This window comes from Rhinolophus sinicus, chromosome 18, assembly GCF_057876585.1.
Source record: "Rhinolophus sinicus isolate RSI-liver-muscle chromosome 18, RSI-T2T, whole genome shotgun sequence".
Classification (NCBI taxonomy): domain Eukaryota; kingdom Metazoa; phylum Chordata; class Mammalia; order Chiroptera; family Rhinolophidae; genus Rhinolophus; species Rhinolophus sinicus.
In genome coordinates, this window is record NC_142518.1 from 73,845,458 (window position 1) to 73,860,155 (window position 14,698).

A 14,698-nucleotide genomic window follows, 5' to 3' on the forward strand; every position below is an offset into this window, starting at 1 on the left:
AATGTTCCATTATTGGCAACTTAACTCTCTACAGTGAAGAGACATTCTCATGGTGAAGTGCAACATTGTTCCTGTCAATCTATTTATAATAGTTATTTTTCATTAATATTAGTCAAATGAGGTACAGAGAATTCAAATGTCTAAACCCATCTGAAAGGTGAAAAACATTGCAAAACCAGAAGATAAACTGGAATTGAGGCAAGATGAGAACCAGACAATATAGATGAGTATCCAGTCCAAGGAGTACAAAGAAGAAAAAAACAAACAAAACTTCCCCTTAGAAAAGTCTCCTGAGAACTTACCCTGTGATTCTCCTTTCTGTCTGCCATTTTCCCAAAAAATTAAAAACTATCTTTACAATGTTAAAAACATTATACATAAGTAACCAACAAGTGAAGGAAGCAGCCCTGGGCACAAATAAGGCAAAAAAGTATTGTCAGTGAGTCACAAGGTTTATTTTAGTCTTAGCAAGTTGAATCACACAGACATAGTAGGTGACACTGTAAAACAACGAATAAAAAAGCTCACCAAGCAGTGCTCAATTTTGGAGACATACTGCAATACTTCTAAGAATTGAAGACATCATCCTTTAGTGACTTTTAAGGATATTAAGTGATAGGATGCAGTGTTTGGGAAGTCTCCAGCTATATAGAATGATTTGCTAATGCTTTTCTCCAAAGTACACTGAATATGATCAGCCAGAGTCTGAAAATAAAGGATTTGTTGCAAAGTATTCTGTCCAAGCAAGACATTTTTACAAGTGGCAAGATTCTCAGACAAATTGTTAACTAATCAAAACCTGGCATTTTCAGTAAACGTAGTATTGAGCCTCAGGGTAACAACTTGTATATTGGAGGAATCAGACGGAGAAGTTTGCAGAACCCTAGATCAATACTTCTACTTACAAAGTCTGGAATTTACTTACATAAGAGCTGATGTTCTGAGTTAGGTGGTCACAAGATGTTAAAATTCAAGTTTTCTCACATCATCCTCTTTTCATAAGAGAAATGATTTCACTTCATTCTGATATTTTATAAAGACATATGCCAGGACAAAGTAACCCATTTTTTCCATAAAGGTGTTAGGTAATTTTATTGGGTTGAATTAAGTATAGCTCTAGAAATAGGATTTTTAAATATTTAAAGTATTAAAAATAGAATCAATCAGTTAAAATTGCCAAAACCCACCAGGTAAATATTTGGAATATACATTCATTTGTCATCTATACAGTACACGACTTTGGCTATTATTAAGAGCTGTTTGTTTGTTTGTTTTAATAGAGCAGTGAAATAGTACTCAATAGTTGAACAACTTCATATCTGAACTGAACGGTTCACTGTATTTCTGCCAGCATGAGTAGCTAGTGACACTGGAAAACTGCAGCATCTCTGATTATTGGGATCACTCCACCTTTTGTAAATTATCCCCGTAATTCCATTAGAGGTCTCTCTACTTTCTGGGATCTATTAATCTTTTCTTGACCAGATTTCTACAGAAATTCCTTCTCCTGCAGTCCCTAGCTGATTTTAACGGGTGATATCTAAACAGTCCATGAAAGGTTAACTTGTAGAATTTTTTTCCCCTGTTCTAACCACTTTAACTTTTAATTTTCTGATGACACAGAAAATCAGTAAAAGGAAACATCAGGCAGAAACTGAACAACATCTAGTAGTATTAGTTCAGTTCAGGTAGTTAAAGAATCCAGATGTTGTCACCTGGTACTGTCAAAGGACTCACAAGCAAATACTTAAGTTTAACCCCCACAACATTCGCGGCACTTTCAAGTCCCACTCCTTGTGCTCTCCTCCCACTCTCAAACTTGTGTGCCAATTCATGTTCTTGTACACCCAGGAAAACTACATTTCTTTTGCCTTGGAGATGGATGCAGAGAAAGGCATCAGATGTCAGTCATCTTAATTCGTCCAGGAAAGGCTCAGAAATGTTTATCTCTTGTGTCTTCTACTTCTATTTTCCCAACCCATTACAAAGTTTTGGGACAGAAATATGCCCGAGTTCCAAAGGCATTAGCCTGAGACAGAGCTATTACTCTCTAAGAACCCCATTAACTCCCACTAGAAATTAGAGTGATGTGCCCTCCGTTTTTGGGGGCAACCCTCTGGAACCCCCCTAACACAAACACAAGAGGTGGGATGGGGTGGGGGGTGTCAAAGGAGGAGTAGGAAAGGGGTTGGAAAAAGAGACTCACCGCTTCTGCAAGTTTCTCGGTCAGGCACAACGTAACCAGGAGCAGCCACAACCTGAAACGGGAGGGAAGGTGAGTAACATGGGCTCTCTAGACTGCGGGGTCCCTAGAGCCCGACCCCTTTTTGCTGCCTGCCCACACTTTCCCTGCACTGACAGAAGTACAAGTAGGTGTAGTTCTGTTCTGGCAAAATAGCTCCAAAGAAGGAAAGAGGAGGGGAGGTAGGGGCAGCAACAGCTCACCCAGTATGCATGCTTGCGGTTCCTCTGGAGCTGAGTCCCGGGAGACTGCTAAGCGGCTCCGCGGCCCGGGCTCATCTGGGTTCCGCAGATGCTTGGCGGGTGCTTTCTTATTCAGGAGGATAGGGTAGCGGGGCGAATTGGCTCACTTCGGAAGAAACTAAACTCAGCTCCTGGATAAGAAGTGCCCCAAAGGGAAAACACACTCAGCGGTGCTGGCTACAACGGCCGCACTCAAAAGATAGTTCCATGCACCACGAGAGGAAGGAATGGAGGGGAAAGGGGCGGGGCTGTCTGCTGTCAATCATCCCACCTACCTTGGGCAGCCTGCTATCTTTCTCACTTTCAGGCACCTCTACACACAACATTCCCACACATCCCCAGAGCTTCAGACACAGGCCGATGGATACCTACACATAGATGTAAGCATCATACACTTCTACAAACCACTGTTAACTGTTACACATATATAAAGGCATACGACTCCTAGATAGACAAATGGGCCCCAAAGTGCCCTCACAGGCTTGTCCAAATGCATACAATACTCATTCCAATTGTATACTAAGCTGGGGTGGTGGTAGTGTTGTTGTTGTTGTTGTTGGTGGTGGTGGTGGTGGTGGTTGTGGTGGTTTCTGGAGTTGTAAATCCACCCTAAACTGAGTAGAACCTAAGGATGAGTGGGTCCCCATGAAACAGGTCCAAAGCCTTGAAAGACTCTAAAGTAGTAAATTCTAGAGTCTCAGATAACAGAAATATTCTGAAGAATTCTTCAGTAAATCCCTGAAAGACTCTCCAAGGAGTCTTTTTGGGCCGGTGGTATTTTAAAAATCTGCATCTCAAAATCATCCAAGTAATGGTCAAGTCTACTTATCTGGAAGACATCTATTAAACTGCCATTAACTCCATGTAAGTATTTCCAGTTAAGTGTTTGTGTTACGGTTAAGGAAAATTTCATGAAAGTTACTTAATTCTCTGTCTTAAATCCCTCTGAAACACAAATACAATGACAGTAAACAACTGTTATGTTAGTTCAATATGAGATAAATATTAATTGTGAAATTCAGTGTAGCTAAAAAAGATATGACTATTATAATAACATTCAACCATATAATAATTATGAATATCTACTGAATGCTCCCAAATCTCATATATATGCACACACACACACACACACACACACACACACTGCATAAATTCTTCACACATTTTCTTAATTATTTTGCTTATAAGCATATATTTAATTATGTAAATATTTTATATATTTATAATATTTTCACATATTCTGTTGTATGTAGAAACTCTGTCCTGCGAGCAGGTGAAAGGCAAAGAACATCAGCAACCCAAGGAGCAGCGACCAGAATTTGTTCTTAATCATTGACAATGAAAAAGTCCGATACCCTGAGATCCATCCGCTAAAAAGTAGTCCCAGCTCAGGTCTATTTGTAATTGGCTTTGGTGCTTACACCAATAAGAGTGAGAACTGGACTGGGAAGAGTAGTATCAACGGGAAGTGCAAGTGAACGAATAGAAAAGCTTCCAGGTTGGAAGCTCAGTCAACTGGTCTGGAAGTTTCCCTCCCCCAAATAACTGAGCGTCACTCCCTCGCAGGTTGCTTGTGCAGTCCAAAGCTGTGGCGGAGTGATCCTCAAATTCCCGGGTGCTATTAGACTGGAGGCGGTGCGGGGGAAGAGAGGGAAGAAAGTAGATCTGAGGGACCTGCCTGAAGAAAAAGTTTGCAAGTCTGGACAGAAGGGAAAAGTGCTCCTGAGAGACTGGCTTTGGGGTAGGAAGGGGGGAGGGAGGAATACCTGCTTCTTCCCCCCCTCTGGAAAAGCTTCTTTCTCCTCACCGCAGCTGACCGGCACAATTGGGACACCCTCGCTGTCTCTCTCTGGCTCTAGCTCTCGCCCAATAAACCCTCAAGATTATGTCAATTGGTCAGAGCCAGCCAGGGATTTCGTGTGGGTGCTGAAGGAGCTGCGGGAGCCGTAGAAGAATGAAACTGCGTGGAGTCAGCCTGGCTGCCGGCTTGTTCTTACTGGCCCTGAGTCTTTGGGGGCAGCCTGCGGAGGCTGCGGTAAGTCCTTCTTTCTAACCCCCACCCCACCCCCACCCCATCACCTCACTCTCCCTCTGAAATCACTTTTTGCCCCCTTGCCTTCCTTTCTCCTTGGCCTTGGCTCGGGAATTTAAATTTGCCTTCACTTGTTTAGGAAGAAACATTTACAACCCTCGCTCCTAACTCAAGCCTTCTGAAGTCCAAGGGAGCGGTTTAAGTGTTAAATAGGGCTACTTGCTTTCCTGCACCTAGCTGCTCTGGGGGCCAGAGCAGAGCCTGGGATGGAGAATGCAGGCTAATAGATCACTACGATCTGGTGGGAATGTAAAACTTTTTCTCCCCACCCTCCGCCTTTGGGTGTTTCCCTGCCTGCCGGCTAACCTTTTCAGTAGTTGTATTCAACCCACGCACTCTTTAAACGTTGTCTGTAGTTTAAGATTTTGTATTTTCTAAAATCGAGCTTTCATCACTGTTAACGCGGCGCCCATGAAGTTCTTTTGCCCTTTCCTGGAAACTTGAACCTACCCTCACCTCTGGTCAGTAAAACCTCTGTTCGCCTTTTGCCATCCTTGTTGCAAATGTTCAGGTAACCTACCAAGAAGAATGAGGTAAAGACGAATAGCCTCAAGCTTCGAGTTTTCTGCGTCTTTTTTAAGTTCTGGGTTTTTGTCTGTTGTTTTTTTTAACCTGAACGAATTGAGAAATTGCCCATCACCTATTTAAAGGAAAAGACTTCTCGTTTTTCAATGGAGAATAAGTATTCTGGCTTAAAGCAGAGTGGAGAAGGATGCATATGTGAAATGACAGGCAAAAAGTTCCACTCAGTTTTAGGAATGTAGAATTAAAACCCCAATATATCTCCCAGAAGGGTATCTGGGTAGTCCCACCCACTATCCTTCTGGGGATGAGAGGCAGATATAAAGGAATGAATGGCTTTGTCAGAAAAAATGTTCTCCAGCGTAAAGCCCATCATCCTTAATTTCACTTAACTTCTAAAGAATTAAGTATGTGACATTATTTAAAAGTTATATTTGAATGATAGTAATGGATGGTTTTAAAAGTACTTCAATATGAGATCATGGCTTAGGCCTTCACATGGTTGAATGACTATCAATTCTTTGTGTGCAGCTGCTATATTATGGCTTATCTGGGTCCACTTTTAAGTTAGCTGTCTAGCTTCTCTATACACTCAGCATGCCGCAGATTACATTGCCCTCCTTATATCATCCAGAAAGTGTGTACACATGGTATGAAAACTAACTTTCATATTACTCTAAGCACAACATAATTATGATACCAAATCTGCTGAAAAGCCATGCATATCACATTTTTAATTGCACTTGCCATAATCTTCCTCCACCTAAGTAGATAAATGACTAAAAATTGCATTTTTGATTTAGAGAATCTTAGTGTGGTAAGGTTTAGTCACTCAATAGTGCTACAGACCCTTGGATAAAACTACAATCGTGTGTTGAAAATAGTTACTTTTAAAAACATCTTCTAGATGCTTACTTCTTATGGCATTTGGCCCAGGGACAAAGATTTTGTGGATATTGGATTAAATGTTTCTACTTTTTCTTTTCACATTGCTACTAATAAATGTGCACCAGCTATCATACGGGTATGTAAAGCAATACTTTATATCAATTTATAGTAAATCAATTTATAGTAAAAATGTGATTCTTTTTATGATTGACAAAACTTGGAAGCAAGCTTCTTTTCTTGGAACCTTTAAAGATAAAGTGTTCATGAAGAAATTACAGAAGATACCATGAAGATTTTTTCCCCATTTAATTTTTAAAGGATGTTTATTTTATATCCCATTTCTCTCTCATTAGGATATTGTGCCTTTAATAAAACCAAGGGTTTGTTTATTCCACTTCACACATCAATATCCTAGTTACATGAATGTTTTAATCATCTCAAAGATATGAATGGTATCCGTTCTCCATACTAGTGCTGGGGATATTGGTAACCTTCTCCAGAGTAAATTGGATGGTAGTGGGGCTGGTTGTTGGTTGAAATAGTCTGGTATTCGGACGTTTATATCAGGAAGAGCATGGCTACTTAAATTGCTTTAGTTTTTCATAGTTAAGTGATTTCTTTATCTCTGAAGACATGCCAAATTGGGATGTCACAAACATGTGGAAAACTTTTTTTAGGGAGAGTATTAGGTGGACTAAACTCATGGCGAAAGGTTAGCAGTAAGAGAAGAAGGCAGCTTTAAGTTGGAAAAGTCATTTCTAGTAATGGAAATAATGTATTTTTATGTAAAGGTAGTTATACCTGTAGTGACTCACTGTCAGTAGAATAGGCAATCCTACTTTATGGATATGGTGTGTAAAATTATGCTACTCCTACTGTACAAATGTTAGCAAGTGTTTAGTGTATGTGTGTGTGCAGTAAAGTAGATAGGTCTCTCTAATTTAAATATACTATCTCCCTTGTGACCACAGGCAGCAACTCATACAGGGCAGTAGTGTGGTTCTTAGTCATGAACAGTTTTTCTTCGTCTATAAAGTGTACTGCTCCATAGGAGGATTTTGTCAGTACTGTTACCATAACTTACATTTTGAGTATTTACCATGTGCCAGACACTGTGCTAATATGATGATATACATGACCATATTTAATTTTCACAACAGACCTATGAGGAATATACCATTCTTATCCCCACTTTACAGATCAAGAAGCTATAGATTATGGAGGTTAAGTAACTTGCTGGAAACCACAAAGTTTGTAGTTGTGGAGCTGGAAATTTGAATCCAGGCAGTTTCACTCCAATTTCTTTACACTTATTGATTGTTCTATACTGCCTTCTTTGTATGTGCTCTAGAGATTTATTTGCTGTTCAGAGTATTTGGATCTCTGCTACTTTTTTTGGGGGGGGGGAGGGAGACAGAGGAGGTTAAATGGAAATGATAAGATGATAAGATGGGGATTACATCTTTTCATGCTGATGTTAGGAGAAGCAGCATGGTTAGTGGAAACAGCTTTGGGCTTAGAATAGAAAGATCAGAGTTTGATCTCTATATGTACATGTATGTATAGAGAGATAATTTAAAAGCAATCTAGAAGCAGTTGCTTGTTGTAGGTTGAATGGTTCTATACAATCACATATATAAAATGTTAGACTTATAAAACAACTATAATTTGTGGTAGATGATTATTTTGAAGAAAGATTTGCCTTATTGTTTTAGTCAGTTTCTATAATAATTTTAAATATACTGAACTTTTCAGGCATATGTCTATTGTGATAAAACAGGGTATGTGTATATGGTGGCACACTTTGTTTAAGATGCCCAATTCATTTTTGTTGTTTCTACTAATTTACCTACCCAATATATTCAATTCTGTTTATTCACTCAAATATCTATGTATATAATCTTGTGCAAATACATCTATATCTATCTATCTATCTATCTATCTATCTATCTATCTATCTATCTATCCATCCGTCTGCCGACTGTGTAAAAGTGTGTACATTTTTCTCTTGTGTTTTTATTTGGCTTTGATGTCTGTATACGAGTATACAACACATGAGACTCTTGACCTTGAGTTAAGCATAACTTGGTTAAGGTTGTGTCTGCCAGGCTTATACACTATCAAGTCGCTATTTTTTCCCTTTGTAATTACAAAGTAAGAAGATCTTATGAGACTCTGTGGGGTGACATTGTAAGACATGTAAATAACCTGTCTCATCATACTTTTACCCACTAATTTTAACATCAATTGAGGATTCTGGCCTAAATTATTAGTGACATTTACCAAATGGTGATTTTCAGTTTTCAACATATTCTGCATTTTAATAGAAATTTTAGTGTAACAAAGAACTTTACCTTCTCTGCTATTTATTTGTTTAAATATTTATTTAGTTAGTTGTTTATAACAGTATGGATTTATGGATGTTTGTTTTATTCTATGAGTTATAATGAATTATGCTAATTTTATTTTATTTTTTTGCTGAAGTTAACCCAGATTTGGCCAGTAGGAGTCCCTAGCAGCAGGCTCCTGTGTTCTTTCAATGTGTCTCCATCATTGTTTGAGTATTCCCTTAAGTTCCAGGCTCATTCTCTACTTTCCGTGCCCCAATCTTGGTTATTAGCCATTTCTTCAAGTTCTGATGCTTTTTATTGGATAATGGTATTTAAGGATCAAGATCTGCCTGCTTGTTTTATATTTTATAGTTCATATTTTATATATATGTTTATATGTTTATATATTATATTATATATTATATATAGTATTTTAAAATATATAATATTAATATGTAGGTACATATTTAATATTATATATTACATCTTTAATATTATATTTACTATACAATATTATATTAAATATTATAAAATATATCAATAAATACAAATATATAAATATTATATATTAAATATTATATATTAATACATTAAATATATATATATTAAAAAACATGAATTTGTACTGATACCTCTGATTCTAGTCCAGGACCACAGAATAAACATACATCATTGACATTGTGCGATCTCACTGCTTTCTGCTATCTCTCCTCACACATGTGGGCTTTGTAGGGGTCTCATACAGAGTTTTTAAGAATCTGGCCTCGAGTTGGACCTGCAGTCTGACTGTTGGATGTGTGACCTTCAGACAAATAGTAACCGCTGAGCCTTAATTTCCTCATTGGCAAAATGGGGCGAGTGGTATATATGTCACACATTGTTTTGAGAATAAAATGAGAGAACTTATGTAAAGCATTTATGATAGTACTTGGCACATAGTAAATGTTCAATAAATTTTAGATTTTATTATTTCCACTACAAACTATTTATTGACTCGCCATTTGTGAATGCACTAACTCTCACATTTTTTGCCTGATTTTCAAGGCCTATCATTATATTTCCCTTCATCTAACTGTATTTTTCATTAAATTTTAAAATATACTCCCTCCATTCTACCGTAGGTGAGCTTTCCTATAATCCCTTGAGCACTGCATACAGATTTTGGGTGTCCATCTTGATTAGAATCCTGTGGATCCAAATCTTTGCTAAATTTCAGCATAATGTTTACAATCATTCAGCAGATACTTATTCAGCAATTCATAAGTACTTAATAATTGTATTTATGTTGTTCTGTTTCCACCTTCGTGGATATGTACTGTTCACAAAATCATTCTGGATAAAACTGCATAAGATAGACAGGGTCCCTTCCTTCATAGGGTTTATATGCTAGTGAAAACAGATAAATAGTCCCATGAAAGTTTTTTTACTGTTATATCATTGCTGATTTCACCCATCTTTGAACATTTGTAATATTTAGCCTCTCCCAATTAGTCTAGTATCTAATCGCATTCGGTCTTATAAGCATTTTGTTTCATGGGATTTTTATCTGTTCTCCCTATTAATTATAGACTCTTTGAAGGTGAAGGCTGTATGTTTATTTTTTCATTTAACCAAGTTACATGTTGATTTTGATAACAAAAGTAATACATGCTCAGTGGTGGAAACTTGAAAAATATAGAAAATTACAAAGAAGAAAATAAAAATCTGTGCACAATTCTGTCAACAGCACAAAAATAACCTCTACTACTGTTTTGATAATTTTCCTTTTTGTGTATCTAATCTTTTCTTTAAAAAGTAAATAGGTTAAAAAAAAGTCGGGATCATTCTATATACAGCTTTATATCTTAATGTTTTTTCACTTATGAATCATTTTCCCATGTTATTAAAATGATCAGTTTTAGAATATTTTTATGATTCAATATAATTTATATTTATACACAGCACAATTAATTTGCCTGTTCACTTTTGTAGAATGATATATTTTTAAATTTCAAGGTTTTTAAGCCATTGTAAGAAATACTGCCATGAGCAATTTTATTCCATATTTTGTGTTATTTTATCAGTACTGCCTCTTTCATGGGGAATTAGTATTTTTTACTGATTAGGACATCAGTAGTTTTAAAGTGTTTGGTATGTGCAATAGACCCTAAGATTTAGAAAGGCTATATCTGCAGATAAATTATGATAGCTAACTTTTCTAGTGGTTACTGTGTTATATCCTGTTAGGTAGATAATGCTATTCCCATTTTTATGTACAAGGAATTTGAGGCCCAGAGGTTAGTTAAATAATTTGCCCGAGGTTAACAAATGATTGCTCTAGAACCTGCTCATGTGATTTTCTTCACTCTCTATTTCATACATGACAGATAATACGGAAAAATAAAGTCATGTTGAAAAGTTGAATAATTCCCACTGCCCTTTCCATTATCCCTTCCTGTGACTGGTCATTTCTAAAGATAGGCTCACAACCAGACCAGCCTTTAATAACTGTATTATAATTGCCCAGGCCATTCATCCTCAAAGGCCTACATTTTAATTTTGTGAACCATATGTCCTCCTATATTTCTCCCCTGGACAGAAGATGGAGCCTGCCCTCCATTAATAACTCCCCCACTTGCCTCTTCCTAGTTTTAGCAAGGGTATAACATACTCCAAACCCATAGACGTTTCCCCTCCCCTAGGAAAGTTTTAGAATGCATCTGAAATGGGATCCGCTTCTGCCCTCCCTCCCCAATCCCTTCCTCAGCTCCTGTGTGTGTTTGCCTAGTGCTGTCCCTTGCTTTCATCTGTATCTCCCTTAGTGAAACCCCAGACCCTTCTACCCATTAATTGCTAATCTATTTTCCCCACTTTGGGGGTGGGAGGAATAGCTCACATCTCCTTTTTTAAGAAACAAACTTTACGTATGGAATGAGAGTTTTCCATTCATTGTGTAACACGCCCGCTTTACCTTCTCCTCCTGTTTCCTCACTAACTAAGTGACTTTATTACCTTTACTCCAGTCTTGTAGCTTGTGCAATTCAAATGTATTCCTCTGCAAAATCACAAATTGTTATGCATTACAGCTTTTCCAGGTGGCATTTGAATAGCTGAACTTTAAGCTTCTGAATGATCTGTTCTTGCCAAATTACTTTCCAGAATGGGCTTACCAATTACACTCCTATCAGTAGTGTATAAGAGTACCTATGAGACAGTCTTAATAATTTTTTCTGTCTAGTGCAGTGACTATGGAATTGATGCTCAATTGATTGCCAGTTGGTTGGCTGATTTGGTCCTATCCTCTAACGATTTTCTTTTTTAAAATGTAATCATTCCATCATCTCATTCCCTTCTGACAATAGCAACCATGGGACAGAAGTAATTTTTGAAAATATATTCTCTCTAATTAACATTATAAATGAGCCACCCAGCCACTTAACTAAATCTTCATTACAAAGATTTGTTTTTAATAGCAGTAATTCTTGAGGATTTTTGGAGAGGCATCTTTAGTGTGATCTCTGATACATAGGTTCCTTTCATTTTAAGAAACCAGACTCTCATTTTATGCCTCAGTGCTTCAGTTTATTTACCTTCATAATCTGTGCAGGTCCAACTGCCCTTTGTTCGTTTAGCAGCGTCTGTTGGCCATTAACCAAAAGTAGTATAGTCTGTGATGGTACCTGCTACCCTATCGAAATGGAAACCTCAAACCCCTGGCTTTTTGCTAAACAAAGACAACCCAAGGCACATGTTATAAAAGAAATAGGCTTTTCCTAAATTCAATTTTTAACTTATTTTATTTTATTGAGTCTGATAGAAACATTAGATTTACTTATTAACTTGTAGAGAGACTTAAGCAACATTTATGAGCAAGTGCTAGTCAGGTTAATGGAATTGGTTTTATGACAGTGAATAGTAAAATAGGACTCTAAGAAATGTTGTTGACATTTGTTTCATCTTATAATTAAGTCAAATAACACTCTACATGATACGAGAACTGGATGATTTGCTTCCAAAATTTCTGTTGTACTAATGGAATACTGAAGGAAATGGAACTTTGGGAGGGGGGAAATTGTGTTAAGAGTGGTACACTAGTGAAAAATTATTTAGTGTGTTCTGTATTTTGAGCTCTATAGGACTTTTCTCAAGGAGGCGAGGTTTTTCTCTTTCCATAATCTTATAATGTAATTGATGTAGTAAAACATTTCGGTATATGGAAGATAGGCGTAATAGTGCATGTTTATAGCAGATAAGTTGTTTTCTGTTGCAGGCAGTAGAAAAAACTAATTCAACTGTGTTAACAATAAAGAAAAATTTTAGCTCACATACTAAGAAGTTTGGAGGTAGAGTAGTATCTCGGAGGCTGATTAATTCAGCCAGATAATGATTCTGGTTCTTTCCACTCTATGCTTTGTTGTACTCTGCCTGTTACCTTACTCTCTCAGATTTGTGTGCCTCATACTTGCTGCAGTTCCAGGGATCACATGCAGACACCGTAATGTCAGGTAGAACACCAGTATGAACTATTATGTGTGTCTCTTTTTATCAGCAATGAAAACTCTCTCAGGAGACCCACACATCCACCCTGAAAACTCCCCTTATATCTCATTGGTTAGAATTGTGTTTTGTGTGTGTGTGTGTGTGTGTGTGTGTGTGTGTGTGTGTGTGTTTACACCAGTACATTGGCGAGTGGAATTGAACCACAAAGGTAGAATTAGACCAGTGACTTAGCCCTCCCCTCCACCCCACCAACAAAGCACATTGATGCTTGGAAAAGTTAGAGGGTGGGGAAATCTAAATAAAATCAAGATTCTTTTAGGAAGGAAGAAATAGTTCCTGCTTCGTGACCTCATGAATTTGTCCTCAGAATCAGTTGCATAAAAGATGTGTAAGACATTAAAGTATTTCTTAAATGTAAGCTGTATTACTTAATAGGGAATGGTATGTTTTATCGAGTTGTACAAATGAAAGATGTTGACAATTTACATAATTATAGGCATTTTAGAGCTGGAGGGACATTAGGGATCCTTTAGGTGAGTGGTTCTTCAAGTGTAGTTTAGTGTGTGGACCCCTGGGATTCCTGTGGTCCTGTCAGGAGGAACATGAAGACTATTTTAACAATAATATGAAGACTGTTTTGCCTTTTTTGTTGTGTTGACATTCGCACTGGTGGTGGGTAAAACAGCTAGTGCAGTCTACCTAATTGTCCTAGTAAGGCATACCTCATTTTATTGCACTTTGTGTGTGTGAGTGTGTGTGTGTGTTGTTGTTGTTGTTGTTGTTTTTATCACGCTTCACAGGTGTTGCTTTTTAACCGGAAAGCAAGACCTTTCACCAAAAAAAACGGTTACGACTTGCTTTATTGCGGTGGTCTGGAACCAAACCCACAGTATCTCTGAGGTATGCTTGTGGTTGTATACATACTTTCAGGGGATAAAAAGCCATTTTTACTTAAGAATGTTCTCAATGTAGCATTAATTTTATTAAATCTTGACCCTTGAGTGCACATCTTTTTAACATTCTGTATGACAAAATGGGAAGTATACCCAAAACATTTCTGTATGCTAAAGTAATATTGTTGTTTCTAGGAAAAGCACTTGTGCAGTTGTTTGAGTTGTGGGCTGGACTAGTTCATTTTTGCATGGAGCACATTCTTACTTGAAAGAACAATTGAAATGAACTATGGTTATTCAAACTTGGGTACATGGCAGGCGTTATTTTGAAAAAGAACAAAGTGAGTCTATCACTTAAAGGAAAACTACTGGCATTGAAAAAATTTGCCAGTGAAAACCTTTGAGCTTTTCAAGTAATAATTAGAAGTTTGGAAAACTTGAATTAGAAGTTTGAAAAACTTGAATTAAAAGTTTGGAAAACTTGAATCTGCCACTGTGAGCTCGATAGCTTCCCAAATCTTAGCCTTTTCTAATGAGATTGGTAGTTATATTAATGTGCATGATTTTTTATATTGTATAATAAAATGTGTTAACATTTGAAAGTTCTGCAAATCTCAATGAACTAGTATTTTCCAAATGCCTAATGCATGACATTATAGAAACATGCATGGGTAAAGAGATCTATTCAAAGGCAAGATAGATCAATGAGTTTTAATGTAATCAGGTACAAAAAGTTAATTGATAAGGTTTCAGATTCTCTGTTGCAACTAACCTTAAAGAGTCTACCACTTGTAGAACATTGGTGTTGTATCAAAGAATAGCCATGATTAGCTTAAAAGCTATCAACATACTCAGTTTTCCAAATACATAACTGCATGAAGCCGGATTTTCTTCATATATTTCAACCAAAAGAATATATTGTAACAGAGTGAATGCAGGAGATATGAAGATCTATCTAGCTGTGTTATTAATATTTCAAGATAGACATTACAAAGATTTAGCAAAAAATG

The 14,698-nt window shown here is 37.1% G+C and overlaps 2 protein-coding genes across 5 annotated transcripts in view; one reads left to right on the top strand and one right to left on the bottom strand.

Moving 5' to 3' along the window:
- The window catches only part of COL4A6 (collagen type IV alpha 6 chain), a 338,573-nt gene extending 335,873 nt beyond the window's left edge, over positions 1 to 2,700 (bottom strand). For both annotated transcript variants that reach the window (XM_088795018.1, XM_088795017.1), the window contains exons 1-2: positions 2,446 to 2,700; positions 2,207 to 2,258 (exon numbers count right to left, since the gene is read on the bottom strand). In XM_088795018.1, the coding sequence (XP_088651144.1) occupies positions 2,207 to 2,258; positions 2,446 to 2,456 (63 nt within the window). In that variant the 5' untranslated portion in view covers positions 2,457 to 2,700. The remainder of the gene's footprint in view (positions 1 to 2,206; positions 2,259 to 2,445) is intronic.
- A 1,342-nt stretch (positions 2,701 to 4,042) lies between these two features.
- COL4A5 (collagen type IV alpha 5 chain) overlaps positions 4,043 to 14,698 on the top strand; it is a 307,204-nt gene continuing 296,548 nt past the window's right edge. Inside the window, exons 1-2 of one of the 3 annotated variants that reach the window (XM_074323260.2) lie at positions 4,046 to 4,225; positions 4,344 to 4,519. In XM_074323260.2, the coding sequence (XP_074179361.1) occupies positions 4,439 to 4,519 (81 nt within the window). In that variant the 5' untranslated portion in view covers positions 4,046 to 4,225; positions 4,344 to 4,438. Of the gene's footprint in view, positions 4,520 to 14,698 lie in introns of all 3 variants that reach the window. The other 2 variants (XM_074323263.2, XM_074323259.2) reach the window with 2 other exon arrangements.